Raw genomic sequence first — 22,746 nt, forward strand, 5'->3', positions numbered from 1 at the left:
TTCTCTTCATCCCTTCCTCCCCACCCATTCCCTTTAGGAAGGCAAGCAATTCAATATAGGCCATATCTGTGTAGTTTTGCAAATGACTTCCATAGTAGTCATGTTGTGTAAGACCAACTATATTTCCCTCCATCCTATCCTGCCCCCCATTGCTTCTATTCTCTCTTTTGATCCTGTCCCTCCCCAAGATGTTGACTTCAAATTGCTTCCTCCTCCCATTGCCCTCCCTTCCATCATCCCCCCCACCCTGCTTATCCCCTTTTCCCCCACTTTCCTGTACTGTAAGATAGGTTTTCATACCAAAATGAGTGTGCATTTTATTCCTTCCTTTAGTTGAATGTGATGAGAGTAAACTTCATGTTTTTCTCTCACCTCCCCTCTTTTTCCCTCCACTAAAAAGTCTTTTGTTTGCCTCTTTTATGGGAGATAATTTGCCGCATTCCTTTTCTCCCTTTCTCCTCCCAATATATTTCTCTCTCACCCCTTAATTTCATTTTTTTAAGATATGATCCCATCCTATTCAATTCACTCTGTGCTGTGTGTGTGTGTGTGTGTGTGTGTGTGTGTGTGTGTATGTGTGTAATCCCACCAACTACCCAGATACTGAAAAGTTTCAAGAGTTACAAATATTGTCTTTCCATGTAGGAATATAAACAGTTCACCTTTAGTAAGGCCCTTATGATTTCTTTGTTGCTGTTTACCTTTTCATGCTTCTCTTCATTCTTGTGTTTGAAAGTCAGATTTTCTTTTCAGCTCTGGTCTTTTCATCAAGAATGCTTGAAAGTCCTCTATTTCATTGAAAGACCATTTCCCCCCCTGAAGTATTATACTCATTTTTGCTGGGTAGGTGATTCTTGGTTTTAGTCCTAGTTCCTTTGACTTCTGGAATATGATATTCCACGCCCTTCGATCCCTTAATGTAGAAGCTACTGGATCTTGTGTTATCCTGATTGTATTTCCACAATACTTGAATTGTTTCTTTCTAGCTGCTTGCAATATTTTCTCCTTGACCTGGGAACTCTGGAATTTGGCCACCATGTTCCTAGGAGTTTCTCTTTTTGGAACTCTTTCAGGAGGTGATCTGTGGATTCCTTGAATGCTTATTTTGCCCTCTGGTTCTAGAATCTCAGGGCAGTTTTCCTTGATAATTTCATGAAAGATGATATCTAGGCTCTTTTTTTGATCCTGGCTTTCAGGTAGTCCCATAATTTTTAAATTGTCTCTCCTGGATCTATTTTCCAGGTCAGTTATTTTTCCAATGAGATATTTCACATTATCTTCCATTTTTTCATTCTTTTGGTTTTGTTTTATGATTTCTTGGTTTCTCATAAAGTCATTAGCCTCCATCTGTTCCATTCTAATTTTGAAAGAACTATTTTCTTCAGTGAGCTTTTGAACCTCCTTTTCCATTTGGCTAATTCTGCTTTTGAAAGCATTCTTCTCCTCATTGGCTTTTTGAACCTCTTTTGCCAATTGAGTTAGCCTATTTTTCAAGGTGTTATTTTCTTCAGCATTTTTTTGGGTCTTCTTTAGCAAGGTGTTGACCTGCTTTTCATGTTTTTCTTGCATCTCTCTCATTTCTCTTCCCAGTTTTTCCTCCACCTCTCTTACAGGATTTTCAAAATCCTTTTTGAGCTCTTCCATGGCCTGAGCCCACTGAATATTTATTTGGATGTTTGGGATACAGAAGACTTGACTTCTATACCTTTCCCTGATGGTAAGCATTGTTCCTCCTCATCTGAAAGGATGGGAGGATATATCAGTTCACCAAGAAAGAAACCTTCTGTGGTCTTATTTTTTTTCCCTTTTCTGGGCATTTTCCCAGCCAGTGACTTGACTTCTGAATATTCTCTTCACACCCACTTTGCCCCTGAATCCTCCCAGCCAGTGCTTGGGGTCTGCGATTGAAATGCTGCTTCCCAGCCTCAGGGCTTTGGGTGGGGGTGGGGCTGCTATTCAGTGTGAGATTAAGTTCAGCTGCTCAGGTTGGGGCAGGGCCACCTCTCAGGCTCAGTTCCCTCAGGGGGTTTATGCACAGACCTTCCACAATGGATCCGAGCTCCTGCCTGCTTTGGAAGCCCCTGTCTGCTGCTGCCTCCTGAGGGGGCCTGAGTTATGGGGACACCCCGCTCCCCTCTTGGCAAGCTGAAAAGACCCTCTCACTGACCTTTGGCTCCTGTGGGTGGAGGGACATGCGCTGCTGCTGGAGATTTGGCCCCTGAAGCCTGCTTGGATCTGTTCCTCTCGATGCCGATGCCGATGTCGCATGGCCAAGGCAGGGCTGGGCTCTGCTCCAGGTCCGCTGCTTGACAGACCTTTCGTGTCAGTTTTTCAGTTCTCTCTGGAACAGAAATCTCCTCCACTCGTTGTTCTGTGATTTCTACTGCTCCAGAATTTGTTGGGAGTTCTTCTTTACAGGTATTTTATGGGCTGTGGGTTTGGAGCTATCATATGTGTATCTTTCTAATCAGCCATCTTGGCTCTTCCAAATTCAACATTTCTAAAACAAAACCATATCCTCTTCCCCATTCTTGAGGCTGCTTCTCTTGCATAGTGCTCTGTTTCTGTTGGAGGCATGTTGGTGTAAACATCAGCCAGCCTTCTAATCCCCCAGGCCCAAAAGCTGTATTGTTCTCAATTCCTCATTTTCACTGCATTTATACATTCTATTGCCAAATCTTGTCATTTCTACCTATACAATATCTGTGATATATGTCTCTCCACTTATACAGCTATCACCCTAATTCAGGCCATCATTACTTCTCTTTTGGACTATTGTAATAGCTTTCTAAGTGGTTTACATGCCTCAGATCTTGCCCATCTCCATCCTCTACTCATTTGCCAATGTGATTTTTCTAAAGCATAGGTCTGATAGTGTTTCTCTCCCTTGTTCCATGAATTCTAGTGACTCCCTATTATCTCTCAGATATAAACATTTCTGCTTGGCATTTAAAGATCTTTATGGTCTGAGTCCTACCTTTCTAGTCTTCTTATATTTTATTCACCTCCATGTACTCTAGCTGCATAGGCTTATTTGCAGTAGTCTCAAACACAACACTCCCATCTCTCATCTCTGTGCCTTTTAATTGACTGTCCCCTGTCCCTGGAATGGTCTCCTTTCTCACCTTTGTCTCTTAGTTTCCCTGGCTTACTTCCAAACTCAAATCTCACCTTCTACTGGAGATCTTCCCTGCCCCTGCCCCTCAGTTGTTAGTGCAACAGAACAAATCCACACATTGGTTATGTCTGAAGATTTGTGTCTGAAGATTTATGTCTCATTCTGTACCTCCAGTCCGTCACCTCATTGTGAGTTATCATTTGTTTTGTCTACTCTGTATTTTTGTGTACCTAGTTATTTAGATGTTGCCTCCCCCATTAGAATGTATGGTCCTTAAGGGTGGTGCCTGTTTTTGCCTTTCTTATATCTTCAGTGCTTAGCATGTTGCCTGGCCCCTAGGAAGTAGTCATATAAATGATTGTTGACTAATGGGCTGTTAAATTTGATGTGTCAGAACAATTAAATAGATAAGAGACAGGTAAGAGAGGCAGCCCTAGAGCTTGGGAAAGAGGAAGAAAGAATTTTATGTTATAAAGTTTTTTGTACTGTACATGACAAAACTTTTTTTAAGAATCATAAAATTTTTATTTTATTTTATTTAAAAAAACTTTTTCTCGCCATCTCTCCCCTCCCCCCACCCCAAAACACTGAGCATTCTGATTACCCCTACCACCAATCTGCCCTCCCTTCTAACATCCCTCCCTTCCCTTATCCCCATCTTCTCTTTTGACCTGTAAGGCAAGATAAATTTCTATACCCCATTATCTGTATTTCTTATTTCCCAGTTGAATGCAAGAACAATACTCAACATTTGTTCCTAAAACTTTTGAGTTCCAATTTCTTTTCCTTACTCCCTCCCCACCCAGCCCCACTGAGAAGGCAAGCAATTCAATATAGGCTATATATGTGTAGTTTTGCAAATGACTTCCATAATAGTCATGTTGCGTAAAACTAACTATATTTCCCGCCATCCTATCCTGCCCTCCATTTCTTCTATCCTCTCTTTTGATCTTGTCCTTCCCCAAGAGCGTTTACTTCTAATTGCTCCCCCTCCTATTTGCCCTCCCTTCCATCATCCCCCCCATCCTGCTTATCCCCTTCTCCCCTACTTTCCTGTATTGTAAAATAGGTTTTCATAGGAATTGAGTGTGCATTTTATTCCTTCCTTGAGCCACATGTGATGAGAGTGAACTTCACTTTTTCCCTCTCACCTCCCCTCTTTTTCCCTCCATTGAAAATGATTTTTCTTCCCTCTTTTATGAGAGATAATTTGCCCCATTCCATTTCTCCCTTTCTCCTCCCAATTACGGGACAAAACTTGTAGCATTAACTGCTTGAGCCAATTTTTATAGCCTCTCATCTTTAATTACTTTATAAAGTTATAGCTTAAAGCTGTTCTTTTTGGTTCAGTCTTTGTGCAGTAAAATTGGCAAGAGTAGAATTAAAACATTCTTGTGTTTCCTATGTGCTAACTTTATTATTACTCATATCTCTCTTTGGCCTCACAAAGAGAGATACAAACTTTAAAATATTGGCAAGTTTTAAACTTTGTAATTCCTGTTTGTAGAAGTACATATTCAGAATATATTGTTTAGTCTAATTGGAACTGTTGAGCTACTTTAAACAATCTTTTTGTGAAGAGATAGATCAGTATTTTCCAAGCTCTGATGCTGTCAACTTGCTACTTACTGCTCTGTTAACCATTCGTATAATGAAGAGATTTTCTATCAGGCCATCAGTCCTTCATATATGTGGCTTATTGTCCAAATGATGTTGAATTTTTTAAGTTTTCAGGTCTTAAAAATTGGAATGAGAAAATGTTCTTCATATCTTTGATTACTCAAGAGAGAAGTCGTATAATCCATAAAGGGAAAATTAATCTTTTTCCTGACCATCACAATCAGAAAGCTTTTCTTAAATGTTTGCTATGTGCTAGATACTATGGTAGGCCCTAAAGATAAGAAGGCAATGTGAAACAGTTCATATCCTCAAGAAACTCATGTTTCATTTGGGAAGATGACATGAAATATGGGTGCATACAAAATGCAAGGTATTTTGGTGGACAGTAGCAAAAGCAGGGATAAGGAGAGACTTAATATAAAACATTGACCTTGAACTCAGGCTTGATGGTGAGGGGGCTAAAGAGTCATGGCTGATGAATCGTGATTGGATCCATAAATGAATAGGAGAAAGAAAGTAAGTTGTATTGTATTTGAGAAATTACTTATTGATCTCAATACTTTCAATTTGCTCTCCAGCACAAGAGCCTATCTTTTTTATTTTAAATTTTTGAGGAAATTCAATTTTATTCACCAATCCAATTTAACAAGCATATTTTAAGCATCTACTTTTGTGCTAGGTACTATGCTAGGCACTCGGGATTTAGAGACAAAAATGAAACAAATTATACCTTCAAAGAATGTTGCAGTACCTTAATGTTGTTGTGGTGGTTTTGATTCGGTTGATTCAGAAAACATTTATTGACCTGCTACATTTGGGTCTGTGGCCTTCATTGTGTGGCTTGGCAGGTGCTTCTTCTATTGCTGCCATTGCTGCTACCACAGGAAGCATCTTTGCCTGTTTCCTATCCCTGGCCTAATAGCTTAGGTAAAGATGAATAGCTCAGAGGAAGTCTCTTGGATCTTATGATTCTCTGGGTTTGTAACAATTAATTCTTTTCTGAGGTCTATGTAGAACAACATTTCTTAAATTGTGGCTTGCACCTCATGTGAGATTGTATCAGCAAGCACCCCAGCATAGACAGGAGGTCCTGCTGTACAGGTTCTTAGATCTGCTTTACTAAAAGAAAAGCAACTTTTGAAGGGCCAACAGTCTACTTTAATCATGCACATATATCATTCACTTAGTTCAGGGGAAAAAGTCAGCACCCTGAACTATAGAGAAATAAAGTCCAACAAACAGGGCCTCCAACTGTCTGATCATAGATCAAGACAGATCCAGCTGTCTGACCATTATATATATACATAGCCTATGCTAATTTGGGCCTAAAAATTAACACCAAGAAAACACAGGTGCTCCATCAGCCACCACCACACCATCCATATGTGGAACCACTGGTTACAGCAAATGGAAAAGTTTTGAATGCTGTGGATAAGTTCACTTACCTTGGTAGTGTACTTTCCAGAGATGTACACATTGACAATGAGGTTGATGTACACATTGCCAGAGCTAGCTCAGGGTTTGGGAGGCTCCAAACAAAAGTTTGGGAGAAAAGAGGTATTAGACTGACTACCAAATTGAAGGTCTACAGAGCTGTTGTGCTGACTTCATTGTTGTATGCTTGTGAAACATGGACAGTCTATAAGTGCCATGCCAGGAAACTGAATCACTTCCATTTGAACTGTCTTAGGAAGATTCTGAGGATCACCTGGCAGGATAAGTTACCAAACACTGAAGTCCTTACTCAAGCTGAACTGCCAAGTATTCAGACTATGCTTCAGAGAGTGCAGGTCTGATGGGCTGGCCACGTTGTTCAAATGCAAAATGTATGCTTGCCAAAAAGACTATTTTATGGAGAACTTGCATGGGGCAGGTGAAGAAACAATACAAAGACTCTCTCAAGGTCTCCCTCAAGAACTTTGAATTTGACTGTGCAACATGGGACACACTGGCACAGGACCGCTAAGGATGGTGCACCCACATCAGAAAGGGTGCTGTGCTCTATGAGCAAAGCAGAATTGAGACAGCACAAAGTAAACACAGGATGCACAAATTTGGAGTATCCACCCCAAACATTCACAGGGTCTATCTGTGCCCAACCTGTGGTAGAGCATTCTCAGCTCGTATTGGTCTGATTAGCCATAGTCAGACACACTGAAACTTCACTTTATCATGGTGATGTCATTTTGGTCCTCTTCGTGAACGGACAACCAACATAGTTACCAGAGAGAGTTTTCAAGGGGGGGGGCCCTCCTTAGCTACTATTCAAAGTGTCATCTGGCCAGACAAACACTTCCAATAAGTAGGCCCCAAAACAAAACCTCACCTCAGAGTATTTATACCCCTTTCAAAGCCAGAGGACATCACAACTCTAGAGAACTAGTGCTTCATTAGAAATTAACAAAAGGTATGGGCCTTCCTACAAAACACACATCTTCGTAATCTGCTTCCCTTAATGGGCAGGCTCATTAGTGGGTGGGGAAGATATTTAGCTCATTAACATAATTAACATTTCATGGGGTGAGAAAAATTTGGTAACACTAAGAGGTTTCTGTATGAGCATCCACCAAAAATTAGTTAAAAATTAAACCTGTAATGAATCTAAGGTTTTTCTGGAAGCACTTGGTGGACTACAACTTCACTGCAACGTTGGTTCTGAACGCAAAGGTTGCACACTTTGCATTGTGCATATCCTCAGTCCACACAAAACTACTAATCTCCTCTGAAGTGCAAAAAGGGGTCTAGAGTAGAAAAAGCTTAAGAAGTCCTGATGTAGACCATGTCCAGGGTAAGTTCAGCTTCACAGGTATCAGTGAACTGGTACCCCACTATAGGCAGGCACTAGCCATGATCCCTTACCTGAACTCTGATGAGGAGTTGGAGGGCAACACCAACTACATCATGGAGATGGAGGGCTACATCATCCTAAATTGGTATGGCCCAGATGTTGGAAACACACCAGTTGGGAGACTTTGACTGATGTCTCTGTGTATATTGTAAAAAACCCATCCACGTTGCCTGTTGGACTGTCAGACATACCAGGTGAGAACATGGTGAAGCCATCTGTATTACCTCATGTAGGCACTGCTATACAGATGAGACTTATGATGGCACTGGGTTTCTCTACATATTCTTAATGGAGCATTGGAGTTCAGCTTGCCAGCCAGTTTGTGCCCAGGCTGTATGGCTCAAGATCCACCCTATTGTTTATCAACTGCAGCTTCAGGCAGCCAGAAACTTGTCAAGAATTATCAAGAGTAAACATTTATTGAGTGTCTACCATGTGCCCGTTATTGTGGTAACACTAGGGATACAAAAGAGGCAAGGAGTGCACAACAGTGGAGAAGACAGCAACAGTGTCCTGACAAGACAGTTTCCTCTTCCTCTGGCACTTTAGACTATGACACACCTTTTCAGAACTCCTTGTGGTTTTGAGTTTAAATTAAGAAGTCATTATTGTGGTGGTGAGGTGGGAGGATGAAATAAAGTGGTGGAACAAGCTAAAAAAACAAACCCCAAAACATTTATTACTTTCCTTTTTTGAACCAAGTGCTTAAAGACCAAAATGAAACAGTCCTTGCCTTCAGGGAGCTTATATTACTTTAAGGTTGCTGTGGAAGTTTCAAACCAAAATCTGTCTGGGATTCCACCCTGCACAGTTGTAAGTTGTCATCATCATCTGTGAGTGCTAGAAGCATAACTGCTGCCAGTGCGCTGACTCATCACCAAGGCACATGCATCCAGATGAATAAGGATACTGATGGGGGGTGAAAACCACTCTGGTTTCTGTGTCAGTCCCAGCTCCTCAGTCATCATTTACACTATAATTCCTTAACCAGGAGCTGAGACGTAGGCAGAATTTCTCAAGTGGATCTCATCCCCTTTAATTCTCTGCTGGCCCTTGGGACAAAAAAAGAAAAAAAGGCAGAGGGAAAATGTCAACCCTGTTTCATTGTGGCCCAGTCTTGGTTCTGGGGCTTCTGGTTCTTAGGGTTCTGATTCTTTTCTTTTGTGGTTTAGTGAACAATAAATTGGCTTACACCTGGCACTTATTAAAACTCATTAACAATTATTCTTGTTATAATTAGCATTTTTTGCAGAATATCAAATAATTGTGATGACATGGACCTCCTTGCTGTACTCTTGACCTTTTTGAAAAGGACTGTAGTTTTCTCCATTACATGTAATGGTAGCTTTTAGTTTTAGGCAGATATTACTTACCATGTTAAGGAAAATTGGATTTATTCTTACGCTTAGTAGTGATTTTGACAGATTTGACTATTGTGTTTTATCAAGTTTTTCTACTTTTTTATGTAATCATGTGATTATTATTGTTTTTGCTATTAACTTATTCTATTGCATTTATAATTTTTCCAATATTGAACCAACACTGCATTCCTGGTATGAAACATCTGGACCATAGTACATAATCTTTTCAATGTTTTGCAGTTGCCTTTTTTGCTAATATTTTATTTAAACTTTTTGTGTTGGTCCTCAGAGATAATGGTTTATAGTTTTCTTTCTCTGTTTTCTCCATCTCTGATTTAGCTGTCAGGATCATTTTTTCTTATAGCAGGAGCTTATGCATCCCTTTTTTCGCCATTTTTGCAAATAATTTATGTAATAGTGGGATTCATTATTCTTTGAATGTTTGATAGAAGTTACTTGCAAATCTCTGTGGTACTGGGATTCTTATTTTGTTGTTCTTTTATGCTTTTTAAAATTTCTTTTTTTGATACTGTCTTACTGAAATTTTATATTTCTTGTTCTATTAATCTAGGTATTTTTTAGTTTTTAAAATATCCATTTCTTTGATGGTTTTTGTTTAATTGACCAAGATAGTTTACTGCAGTTAGCAGTGGCTCCCCTGGTGCTACTCATTGTGAAGAAAAAAACACCCCAAACTAATAATGTACTGCACAATCAAGTCTGCCACAAGCAGTTTTAGTGAATTTAACAGTTCTATATTCAAGCCATTTCTAGCTTAGAGAGAAAGATGTCCAAAGTTTATGGTACAGTTTATCATATTCTCTGACATGACTATACCTCAAAGATGATTTAATATAACATTTATAGGAATGTTGAACCAAGAGACACTCATAATATGTTGAAATGCAATTTTGGATTAATTTTCCAGAACTACTCAGTTCCTTCCTGGACCATTCCCCTGAATTAAAAAAGAGTTCCTTCCTGTGATCATTATCTTAACTTTGGATTTTAAAAGAGAAGACTGTATTGAGTTATGACCCAGTCATTTCTGGTGGGAAGACAATGATCTTATTTAGACATGAGTTGTTTGGTTTTCACCTTTACTCTGTTTCAGAGGAAGATCTTAGCTTTTGTTTTTCTCTTTCCTAAAGGGAAAAGTCTGGAAAGAATTTTATGTTGGAGAAATAGTATTTATTGATATTTCTAGAAAAACTTAAAAGTTATTTTAATTAAAAAAAAACTTACTCCAGTGTCTTCTATCAGCTTCTGCTGGATTCTGTTCTTTTTACTTTTAAACCAGGCTTCTTTATCCAGCATTAAAGTTTAAAACTGCACTAAGACTGTTGCACTTGTTGGGATTTGTGTAGGAGAGCCAGACTTTTCTACAACATTTGTAAAGATAGCTAGGTGATGAGTAAAAAATGAAACAACTGAGGAAACAAATATTCAAGCTTCAGAGCATATCAATTTATTAAGCATGCCAGTTGCCTAGCAAATTGGGACCAATTAGTGCCTTCCTCAGCTTTGGCCCTGAACTCCAAATACGGGGGAGACAAACTTTTATACATTAAAAACAATCACATAAGACCAATTAGCTAAAAGAAAAAAATAAAAATTGGATAATCCATTTTCTAATTGGAGGAAAGATTAGGGACTTTCCTAACTGGGAGGGGAAGAGCCAACTGGAGCAATAAAAAGAGTTGTCTTGCCCTTGTATTCAATCAAAAGAACATGGAAATAGTAAATAACTGACCAGTGCAGAGCTAGTTTTCAGATAAGACATATAGGTTGCTTGAAATCTATAATTAGGAGAAAACTCCTTGCATCAATCTTTGGATCTGACTGGGTTTCTGGTCAGCGTAACCTAAGTCCTTAGTTAAGGATCTCTAAAAAAGCAGGTAAATGTGGTCCAGCTTTCCAGCTATGCAGGACTAGGTTTAAACAGTACAGTAAGTTTTACTCCTAATTCCCACAATTGAATAATTTTCTTACAAGACAGAAGTTGGACTAAATTCATAATTGAATAGAAAAGGAACTGAAATAGCTCCAGAATTGACGAACAAGATGGAGTTAGTATGGTTCACTCAGTTCCCACAATTACCCATTTGCTCTCCTAATCTCTTTAATTCTCTCAGCTATTTTACTCTTGAATCTAGTAACCATTTTTGCATACCAACTACCCCCACCACACTTTCATTTACTTTTCTGGTCTCATTTCATATTATTCACCCCACATACATTCTGTTTCATTTACCAACCTCCTTGCTGGTCCCTGTATACGACAGGATCTAATTCTCAACCTCCAAACTTTTGCACAAGAGACTCCCCCCTGTTGGGAATGCCTTTGTTGTAGAAATGTTAGCTATTATTTTCACCTTGGTTTCCTAGAACAGAGCAAAGTGAGATGTGTGTAAGAGAATCCATGGGAGTGCAGGGGGGGTGGCGGGGGTGGGGGGAGAAGTTAGTAGAACTGAAGACAGCAGCACAGCTGTTTAGCATGCCTGCACTTACCACTTGTCTCCTGCTGCCTCCTCATTGTGGGCTGGGCTGGATGGTCAGCTGTGTGTGCTTCTTACTAGGCTAGCAGATGGGCAGGCAGGCAGGCTTGCCTAGTCCTAGCACTCCTTTCTGAATTCTCACTTCACTCCCTGCATTATAGATCTCCTACATATCCTGACCCTCAAGGCTGCATGTCTGGCACATAGATACTGAGCTTGAGTTTCTGTCCCCCTACCCTCTGAAGAAACAAGAGGAGCTAGCTCATTTATGGCTTAGGAGAAATTGTATCAAAGAGAGCATAAGAGGAACACACCTGGGAGCTGGAGCAAGCAGCTTTACCACCTACCCATCAGTCACCTTGGAAGCTTATGAAAGTAGTCATCCATCAGTAGGAGATTGGGGTCTGCCCAGGCATCTTGACATTTGTCTGGCTGCTTCATTCTTCTTTCCTGGAATAATGGCTCTCCAGGCCTGGGACTTCCCCTCCAGAGAGTGCATCTTTGCTCCGTTATGTTAGGAAAGATGGTCATTAATTGGCAGAATTTCAACAATAACTTTTGCATAATTGGTGCATGAGATTGAAAAATGAGTATTGATTTAGTAAGCATAGCCAGTGATGAGCTTTTTCTCTTTGGATGAATGTGTCTTTGTGATATATCTTTTTTAGCTATGATGGCTATTATGGTTAAATATCAAAATAACTAAACTTAAGACCAAACCTTCAAGTAATAAGTCAAGATTAAAAAAACAAAACCCATTCATTTACATTGTTCTCACTAAAAATATCTATTAGTTTTTGGTGACAGTAAAAACTTTATGATGTTAAAACTAAGAAATTTTAAAGTGTTGACTTTTCATTTTTTGTTTGTTTCATAATATATAGTAGTATGTATATGATTTATATATTTGTGTATTTACATAGATGTATACATACACAGATATATATAGGGAGTATATATGTTCAGGAAGTATTTTTACTGATAGGAATGCATGAGCAAAAACGTATGGAGACTACTGTTTTAGAATCCTTAACTTCCTTGAAAACTGGGCTCACCTTCAAAACCAGGCCTTTCCTGTTCCTTCTGGGGGGTTAGTTCTGTTTCCCTCCTCATATTTATTACTTTTTAATTACTTTATATACAAAAGGCAGATTGTTATAGAGAATAGAGAACTGGTCTGGGAGCTGGAAGACCTAGATTTAAGTACTATCTGTGACAAACACTGGCTTTGTGGTGCTGGACATGTCACTCTCAAAGCTCTAGGTTTTGACCTGTATTGGTAGATTCTTATCTGGAAGTTCCCTATATATTACTCCAGTATTTGAGAAAGAGAGATAGTGTGTGTGTGGGGGTGTGTGTGTGTGTGTGTATCATATCTATTTATTAGACTCTAAGTGCTTGAGAGTAGGGACTAGTTATCATTTTGTCTTATTTCCTGATCTCCTAGCATAGTAGCTTGCAAACAGTTAGTGCTTAATAAACGTTTTTTCAAGTGAATCTTCATCCTCACTGTGTCTATTCATTATTCTTCTCATCTCTTAACATTTTATAGATGCTTCTTCTAGGGATTAATTTACATATTCAAATTCTTATTATTTTTGGTTACATCTCTTCTATTGAGGGCAGGTGATGATTATCATTTCATTTGGTATCTTTATTATCTACCATTGATTGAATTAAATTTGTTGAATCTTTGCCTCCATAACACCTGGCTCTCCACTTTTTTTTTTTTAATGTTTTTCTGTTTTAGCCTATATTTATGAGTATCTTTCCCTCTACCCTAGTTTAAAAAAGAAAGAGGAAAAAATGCAGTTCAGTAAAACCAACCAATATATTTACCACATCTGACAGATAGTATATATTTTATTTGACCTCCAAAGTTCCTCATTTCTATTATGGAGGAAAGTACATTTTTCTCAACTCTCAGTCCAGACTTTGTCATCTTAATTATACAGCATTTCTTTCTTTCTTTCTTTCTTTCTTTTTTTTTTTTAATTTTTAACATTCATTTTCACAAAATTTTGGGTTACAAATTTTCTCCCCTTTTATCCCCCCCCCGAAACCCAAGCATTCTAATTGCCCCTGTGACCAATCTACTCTTTCTTCTATCATCCCTCTCTGCCCTTGTCTCCATCTTCTCTTTTGTCCTGTAGGGCCAGATAGCTTTCTTTACCCCTTTACCTGTATTTCTTATTTCCTAGTGGTAAGAACATTACAGTTGATCCTAACACTTTGAGTTCCAACTTCTTTACCTCCCTCCCTCTCCACCCCTTCCCTTTGGAAGGCAAGCAATTCAATATAGGCCAAATCTGTGTAGTTTTGCAAATGACTTCCATAATAGTTGTGTTGTATAGGACTAACTATATTTCCCTCCATCCTATCCTGTCCCCCATTACTTCTATTCTCTTTTGATCCTGTCCCTCCCCATGAGTGTCGACCTCGAATTGCATTCTCCTCCCCATGCCCTCCCTTCTATCATCCCCCCCACCCTGCTTGTCCCCTTGTCCCCCACTTTCCTGTATTGTGAGATAGGTTTTCCTACCAAAATGAGTGTGCATTTTATTCTTTCCTTTAGTGGAATGTGATGAGAGTAGACTTCATGTTTTTCTCTCACCTCCCCTCTTTATCCCTCCACTAATGAGTCTTTTGCTTGCCTCTTTTATGAGAGATAATTTGCCCCATTCCATTTCTCCCTTTCTCCTCCCAATATATTTCTCTCTCACTGCTTGATTTCATTTTTTTTTTAAGATATGATCCCATCCTCTTCAATTCACTCTGTGCACTCTGTCTCTATGTATGTGTGCGTGTGTGCATGTGTGTGTGTGTACTCCCACCCAGTACCCAGATACTGAAATGTTTCAAGAGTTACAAATATTGTCTTTCCATGTAGGAATGAAAACAGTTCAACTTTAGTAAGTCCCTTATGACTTCTCTTTGCTGTTCACCTTTTCATGGTTCTCTTCATTCTTGTGTTTGAAAATCAAATTTTCTTTTCAGCTCTGGTCTTTTCATCAAGAAAATTTGAAAATCCTCTATTTCATTGAAAGACCATTTTTTCTCCTGAAGTATTATACTCAGTTTTGCTGGGTAGGTGATTCTTGGTTTTAGACCTAGTTCCTTTGACTTCTGGAATATGCTATTCCATGCCCTTTGATCCCTTAATGTAGAGGGTGCTAGATCTTGTGTTATCCTGATTGTATTTCCACAACACTTGAATTGTTTCTTTCTAGCTGCTTGCAATATTTTCTCCTTGACCTGGGAACTCTGGAATTTGGCCACAATGTTCCTAGGAGTTTCTCTTTTTGGATCTCTTTCAGGAGGTGTTCTGTGTATTCCTTGAATATTTATTTTGCCCTCTGGTTCTAGAATCTCAGGGCAGTTTTCCTTGATAATTTCATGGAAGATGATGTCTAGGCTCTTCTTTTGATCATGGCTTTCAGGTAGTCCCAAAATTTTTAAATTGTCTCTCCTGAATCTATTTTCCAGGTCAGTTGTTTTTCCAGTGAGATATTTCACATTATCTTCCATTTTTCCAATCTTCTCGCTATGTTCTGTGATGTCTGTCTTTCTCATAAAGTCCTTAGCCTCCATCTGTTCCATTCTAATTTTGAAAGAACTATTTTCTTCAGTGAGCTTTTGAATCTCCTTTTCCATTTGGCTAATTCTGCTTTTGAAAGCATTCTTCTCCTCATTGGCTTTTTGAACCTCTTTTGCCAATTGAGTTAGGCTAGTTTTCAAGGTGTTAATTTCTTCAACATTTTTTTGGTTCTCCTTTAGCAGGGAGCTGATCTGCTTTTCATGCTTTTCTTTCATCTCTGTCATTTCTCTTCCCAGTTTTTCCTCCACCTTTCTAACTTGATTTTCAAAATTCCTTTTGAGCTCTTCCATGGCCTGAGCCCATTGGGTGGGCTGGGACACAGAATCCTTGATTTCTGTGTCTTTGCCTGATGGTAAGCATTGTTCTTCCTCATCAGAAAGGAAGGGAGGAAATGTCTGTTCTCCAAGAAAGTAACCTTCAATAGTCTTATTTCTTTTTCCTTTTCTGGGCATTTTTCCAGCCAGTGACTTGACCTCTGAATATTCTCCTCACACCCACCTCACCTCCTGGTCCTCCCAGCCAGCGTTTGGGGTCTGAGATTCAAATGCTGCTTCCAGCCTTAGGGCTTTTGGTGGGGGCAGGGCTGCTATTCAGTGTGAGAATTAAGTTCAGGTGGTCAGGTCAGGGCAGGGCCACCTCTCAGGCTCAGTTCCCTCAGGGGGTTTATGCACAGACCTTCCACAATGGATCCAGGCTCCCGCCTGCTTGGGCAGCCCCTGTCTGCAGCCACCTCTCAGCTTCTATCTCCCGGGGGGGGGGGGGTGGGGGGGGGGGGGGAAAGGCCGGGGGGGGGGTGCCGAATCATGGGGGCACCCCACTCCCCTCTCAACCCGCCAAAGAGACTCTCTCACCGACCCCCCTCACCTGTGGGCGGAGGGACTTGTGCGGCCACTGGAGATCCTGTCCCTGAAGCCTGCTCGGGTCTGTTTCTCTTGGTGCTGTGGCCGCAGCAGGTCTGGGCTGGGCTGGGCTCTGGGTCTGCAGCGTGACGGACCTTTTGTGAGAGGTTTGCAGGTCCCTCTGTGGGTGGAGGGACCCACGTGGCCGCTGGACATCCCGTCCCTGAAGCCCGCTTGGATCTTTTCCTCCCGGTGCCGCGGCCGGTGCAGGGCTGCCCTCAGCTCCCAGTCCTGGCTCCCAGTCCGCAGAGCGAAGGGCCCCCCGCGAGAGGTTTGCAGGTCTCTCCGGAACAGAAATTTCCCTCGCTCCAATATTCCGTGGCCTCTGGGTGCAGAATTCGCCGTGAGTTGCTCCCCTGTAGCCGTTCTGTGGGTTGTGGTTTTGGAGCTATGTGTATGTGCGTCTTTCTACTCCGCCATCTTGGCTCCCCATTTCTTTCTTTTTTGTTTTTCTTTCCATTTACATTATTGTATTCGTTGTGTAGCATAGTTTTCTGGTTCTGCTTACTTAACTTTGTATTAGTCCCAATATTTCCTCTGAATTTTTAATATTCATTAGTTCATATAGCCCAGTTTTATATATTCTGTTATATTTATGTGCCACAGTTTGTTTCACATTTCTGAAAATGATGGGCACCTAATTCTTTATTGCCACAAAGAGTGCTTCTATCTTTTTACATTGACATGTAATGGACCTTTATTTTTGTCTTTGACCTCTTTGTGGTATATGCCTAGTAGTGGAATCTCTGCATCAGAGTATGATCACTTGAGTCACTTTTTAAACGTCATCCAAATTCCTTTCCAAATTGGTTGAACCTAAAAATTCACAGTTACACCAACAGTCTATTAGTGTGTCTGTCTTGTTGCAAGCCCAGCATTGACTATTTCTATCTCTTGTCATCTTTGCTGGTTTGCTTAGTGAGGTGCAATCTGAGTTATTTTGATTTGCCCTTCTCTTACTATTAGTGATTTGATTTGGAGCAGTATTTCATATGGTTGTTAATAGTTTGAAATTCTTTTGAGAACTCTTTGTTCTTACTCTTTGACCTTTTATCCACTGGGGAATTCTGCATTCCTTTTCCTAATTCCACTGTGACCCACTTATCACTGCCATTTACTTATTTACTTTTTTTTTATTATACCTAATGCATGAAAAAGAGCTTAAAAGACTGAAGAGGCTTAAGTGATGAAATATCATCTTTTATTTAGTAAATGACCTATATTGTGGAATATATAAAGAAATATAGGACAGAACAGATTGATATTTTAATTATAATTTTTATATTATCTGGCAGATGCTTTTTTGCCAGCTAAAAGTAATTTCTGAAATGGCTACTCTGAGTCCTGAAATATTTTTATGTGCTGTTGGTTTGACTAGAAAAGCAATTGGAGAAAAATTCAGTTCAATTCAACAAGCATTTATTAAGACAAAGATAAATGAAATATTCTTTGCTCTCAAGGAGTTTAATTTCGACATTGTTAATAACAGTCGGATAGAAGTAATGCATGTTCCTTTATCCATATTATTGCTGCTACTTGTGTTTTTTAAAAATTCAATTTTATTTTCAGTTCTGAATTCTCTTCCCCACCATCCCTTCCACCCTTTGAAAAGGCAAGGAAAGAAAAACCCATTATAAATATGTATAGTCACGCAAAACAAATTCCTGACTTAGCTTTGTTCCCTCTCCCCTCCAAAAAAGGGGGTGGAAAGGAGAATATACTTCAATTGCACACTGAGTCCCTCACTTCTCTATTTAGAAGTGATTAGCATGTTTCATCATGATTTCTTTGAATTTGTGATAGGTCATTGTTTTGATCTCTGAAAGTTTTCTTTAATCTTTACAATATTGTTTTGTATAAATTGTTTGTATAAATTATTTTTCTGATTTTACTCACTTCACTTTGCATCAATTCATACGTTTTCCTGGATTTTTCTGCAACTGTCCCCTTTATCATGTCTTAGACAATAGTATTCCATCATCTTCATTTACTGTAACTTGTCCAGTTATTTCCCAATTGATAGGCACCTCCTCAGTTTCCAATTCTTTGCCACCATGAAATGTTGCTGTAAATATTTTTGTATACAGGGACTTTTCCCCTCTTTCTTTGATTCCTTAGGGATAGGTTACTGAATTAAATGGTATGCATACTTAATAGCTTTTGGGGCATAATTCCAAATTGCTTTCCTGTACTATTTGTATTTGTGGCACGATGTTACATGATTTCTCAGGTCTTAAAATGAGGCATTTGAATGAAGTGCTGTTCTTTGATTCTAATTTTTCCCTTTGCATATCCCATCATTTTTATGGGTATTTATTTGGGCATATCATAGTCTTTATACAAATTGTAAAATATTTTAATTTTTTTGTAATTATTTATATTAATGTAGTTAGTGGCATTTTTATGCTTTGAGATTTCCTTTTTTTTTTTAATTCCATAGTTCTTTCTCTGAATGTGGAAGGCATTTTGCCTTAGAAGACCATTGGGAAATTTTTTTTTTAATGCCCTTACGTTGCTATGAAACTCCAAGTCTGCTTTGAGATTTCTTGAGCTGAAAGATTTCTTGGCACATTTTTTGTCCTATCCTTTCCATAGTATCAGTCAACCAATCAACATTTATTGGGTACCTGTTATATGCCAGGTGCTGTGATAAGTGTTACACAAATATTATTTTTTATGATCCTTGAATCAACCTTGGGAAATATGTGTTATTAACCCCATTTCACAATTGAGGAAATTGACAAGAGGTTAAATGATTTGCCCAGAGTCCCACAACTACTAAGCTGCTAAAGTAGAGTTTGAACTCAGAGTCTAGAGGCAAATTGTGAAAGGCTTCAGATATGAAGCAGAAGAGCTTATATCTCATTTTAGAGCCAATAGGAAGCCACTGGTTCTGTTTTCAAGGTTATTAGATCTTACGAATTCTCTAAAACACTATTATGTAACATCATACTGTCTTTAGTGCAGCATAAAAGAATTACAAAACTAAAAATTAGTGTCTCTGGCTCTTGAATTTGGATGAATATTTGACTACTTAATTATAAATATACTGAATAAATCAATATTAAATACTTCTTTTTCCATTACCCTTTCCCCATCTCCCCATACTTTCATCCTAGTTATATGATAGAGCAACTGTATGAGAATTCTGATAACTTTTGGGAATTGAAATTAGACCAAGTTGAGTCTTGCTACTTGGGCGCTATGGACTTTAATATGGTCTAGAATTTTGTATTACATCGCTGCTTGACTGCTGGCCCTTCTTAATTGGCATTTTATTTTTGAGTTATTCAGGTAGCAGAGTTCAAAAACTATTAGTTCCTATCTCTAAAAGAAACCAAAATGTAAACTGGATGATTCTAGCCTATTACTTTCTTTAGATGATATAGACTACCAAGTGATTGGGTATATGCATGCTTATCACCCAACAATTCAGTTGGTGATAAGTTTGTTTTTTTTTTTTTTGTCAATATGTCAGTTTGTTAGGGGTCTTTGATTTTGTCATTGTAGGAATTTTCTCCACCATCACAGACTATAACTCATCTATAATTTAATACAATAAACTTTGGAGTTGTTTTACACAGGCATAGATTTTAATAACTCATATATAAGATTGATTTGGCACCATCACTTATAGTGGTAAGAATTTTTAACTTATTCAAACTCTGCATGGAGAGGGATAGTAACATTACTTTAGATTATAATTATAAATCATTCAAAAAATTCTGTAAAGAAAGTGGAAAGCGACTTTTATGTCCAAAAATATGTATAGTAGTTATTTTTGTACTTTGTATTTTGTAGAATTTGAAACTATTGGGCTACCCATCAATTGGGCAGTGGCTGAACAAATTCTAGTATATGATTGTAATGGAATATTGTTGTGTTATAAGAAATATTGAAAGGGACAGTTTCAGAGAACCCTGACACTATTTGTCATGCATAGTAGTGTGAATAGAATCAGGAGAACAATTTATACAATAAGAACAACATTGTAATGAAAAACAACTTTGAAAGATTTGATACTGATAACACAATGACTCTAGATTATGACTCCAGATATGATTCTGGAGTGCCAATGAAGCTTGCTAAACACCTCCTGACCGAGAAGTGATATACTCAAGATGCAGAAGGAGTCATATATTTTTAGACATGGCCATTATGGGTTTTTTTGGGAGGCTTGTTTATACATATTGCAAGGGTTCTCCTTACTCCACCCCTCCTTTCTCTTTCTCTTACTCACTTGGTTGGGAAGAATGTGGGAAGGAGAGAAAATACTTGATAACTGAAAAATAAAAGTTCAAAACTCATATGTCTAAATCTTAGTAATGAATTGCACATTCTGCTTTTTAAAATTGAATCATACTTTGGATATCAGTTACCTAAACTGTAAAATGAAGGAGATAGTGCTTGAAAGGATTTTAGAGATGGTAGCATAAATTAGAGTTTAACTATGTTATTTCTTTAAAAAGCATCCTTAACATGATAATTTTCCTTTTTCAGAAAGACCCAGACTACCTGAAGCTATGGTTGGAGAGTTTTGTTTCTAGCTATGAGCAATTCTTAGATGTGGACTTTGAAAAGCTGCCTACTCGGTATGTAGAAATATGAGGTATTAAGGAGGAATCTAACTGGGTATCAGAATCCTGTCTTTAGAAATAATCCCCTTATTTTAAAAATGTTTTCATTCCCACCTAATTAAAGATTATTTTAGTTAGTAACAATATGTCTATAGTTGATAAATATATTAGAGCAAATGTTGTATAATGTTGTTAAATTAAATATTGTAAATAACACAACCAAAATGCAAGGAGCAAAAACTGTAAACTCTGAATGGAGTCAGAGAATCACAAATCATGGCAGAAACTCTGGCATTTTAGTTCATGGAGCAGAGGATTGAGAATACCTGAAATTTGAAGCTGAAAAAATGCTACAAAATTCTGAAGTGAAGATGCAAGACTTTTATGCATTATAGCAATTGCCTACCTAGTCATTGTCAACTGAAATCTATTGGGAGATTTTCCCCCCTGTTATTCATAATTGAAATAATAGCATATAGCATTTTTTTATAGCCAGCTTTGCTAGAATGTGTCTACTGGGTAAAATGAAGATTATCTGCAAATAGAAAAGGGCTTAAATAGGTATAAATAAAGAAAATTACTCATACTTTATTAATAAGGATAGAGTATTTGGGATGTTGCTACTTAATAACTGCTTTTGGTAGTATTTATAGGAAAATACCTCTTGAGAAATTGTACATGTTTTTATATATTATTTTGGCTTGGATTTACTCTTTTCATGTATTAGATTAAAAATATTTATAATTTTGATGTTAGTTGAATTTTTCTGTCATAACTCAGTAGCCTTATAGCAGAGATTCATAAAAATTTGAAGCCTCATCATATAACAAGTGGGATAGAAATTAAAGAATTCAAAGCAGCAATTCCAAATATTGCCAAACTGTAGAAAAAAATCATATTATACACATATATACTTTTAACTTTTTTATAGTATTCATAAAACTTTGGATAATCTGATTTGACAGGGTCCTTACATTTACATAGTTGTATATAGACTTTACGTACTTTTTCTCATCTTGGAAACAAATGTCTTATTACTTATAGTGGAAGATCTTCAACAAAAATTAGTTATATCATATTTACACACACATGCATATGTCTATACACAAAAATAGTTATGAGAGTAATGATATAGCTCCTCTGATTTTTAAAATTTTTTTTCCCACTTGATAGTACTTTATTTTTTCCAATTACATGTAAAGATAGTTTTTAGCAGTCACTTTTATAAGATTTCTAGTTCCAGATTTTTTTTGCCTTCCATTCCTCCTCCCCAAGATGGCATGCAGTTTGATATAGGCTGTACATGTACAATCATATTAAACATATTTCTACATTAGTCATGTTGTGAAAGAAGAATCAGAACAAAAGGGAAAAATCATGAGCAAGAAAAAAACAAAAAAAGAAAAAATAGTATGCTTCAGTCTGCATTTAGATTCCATAATTCTTTCTCTGGATGTGGATAGCGTTTTTCATCATGAATCTTTTGGAATTGTCTTAGGTCATTGTATTGCTGAGAAGAGCTAAGTCTATCAAAATTGGTCATTGAACAGTGTTTCTGTTATTGTTTTCAATGTTCTCCTGGTTCTTTTCACTTAACTCAGCATAAGTTCACGTAAATCTTTTCAGGTTTTTCTGAAATCCAGTGCCTCAAATTTTTGTGGAGGTAGTTAATAATCATCCAGTGGATGTAAGAAAAACAATACTTAATATCTTACTATAATTTTTTAAAGGTAAAAATTTGCTTTATGTCAGTGTGATCCAGTTGCAGTAGATTTCTTGGTATTTTAGCTTAGGTAGACTGTAGTAAGGGAGGCACAGGCTGAGACTTATTAAAAGACATTTGTGGTTTGGTATTGATTTAATCCAAGTCTTTTGACTTTGACCCAAATCCTTTTAATTTTTTGAGGCTGTGGACCTTTGTTGTTTTTCTACTTTGTATTTCCACAATACTTGAATTGTTTCTTTCTAGCTGCTTGCAATATTTTCTCCTTGACCTGGGAACTCTGGAATTTGGCCACAATGTTCCTAGGAGTTTCTCTTTTTTGAATCTCTTTCAGGAGGTGATCTGTGGATTCTTTCAATATTTATTTTGCCCTCTGGTTCTAGAATATCAGGGTAGTTTTCCTTGATAATTTCATGCAAGATGATGTCTAGGCTTTTTTTTTGATCATGGCTTTCAGGTAGTCCCCTAATTTTTAAATTGTCTCTCCTGGATCTGTTTTCCAGG

General features: G+C 38.0%; 1 protein-coding gene across 6 annotated transcripts in view; it reads left to right on the plus strand.

Annotated features, from left to right (window-relative positions):
• Positions 1-22,746, plus strand: part of NBEAL1 (neurobeachin like 1) — a 183,174-nt gene that overhangs the window by 15,674 nt on the left and 144,754 nt on the right. For all 6 annotated transcript variants that reach the window (XM_072617327.1, XM_072617329.1, XM_072617330.1 and 3 more), the window contains exon 3: positions 20,443-20,534. In XM_072617327.1, the coding sequence (XP_072473428.1) occupies positions 20,443-20,534 (92 nt within the window). The remainder of the gene's footprint in view (positions 1-20,442; positions 20,535-22,746) is intronic.

Source organism: Notamacropus eugenii, chromosome 6 (assembly GCF_028372415.1).
Source record: "Notamacropus eugenii isolate mMacEug1 chromosome 6, mMacEug1.pri_v2, whole genome shotgun sequence".
Taxonomy (NCBI): domain Eukaryota; kingdom Metazoa; phylum Chordata; class Mammalia; order Diprotodontia; family Macropodidae; genus Notamacropus; species Notamacropus eugenii.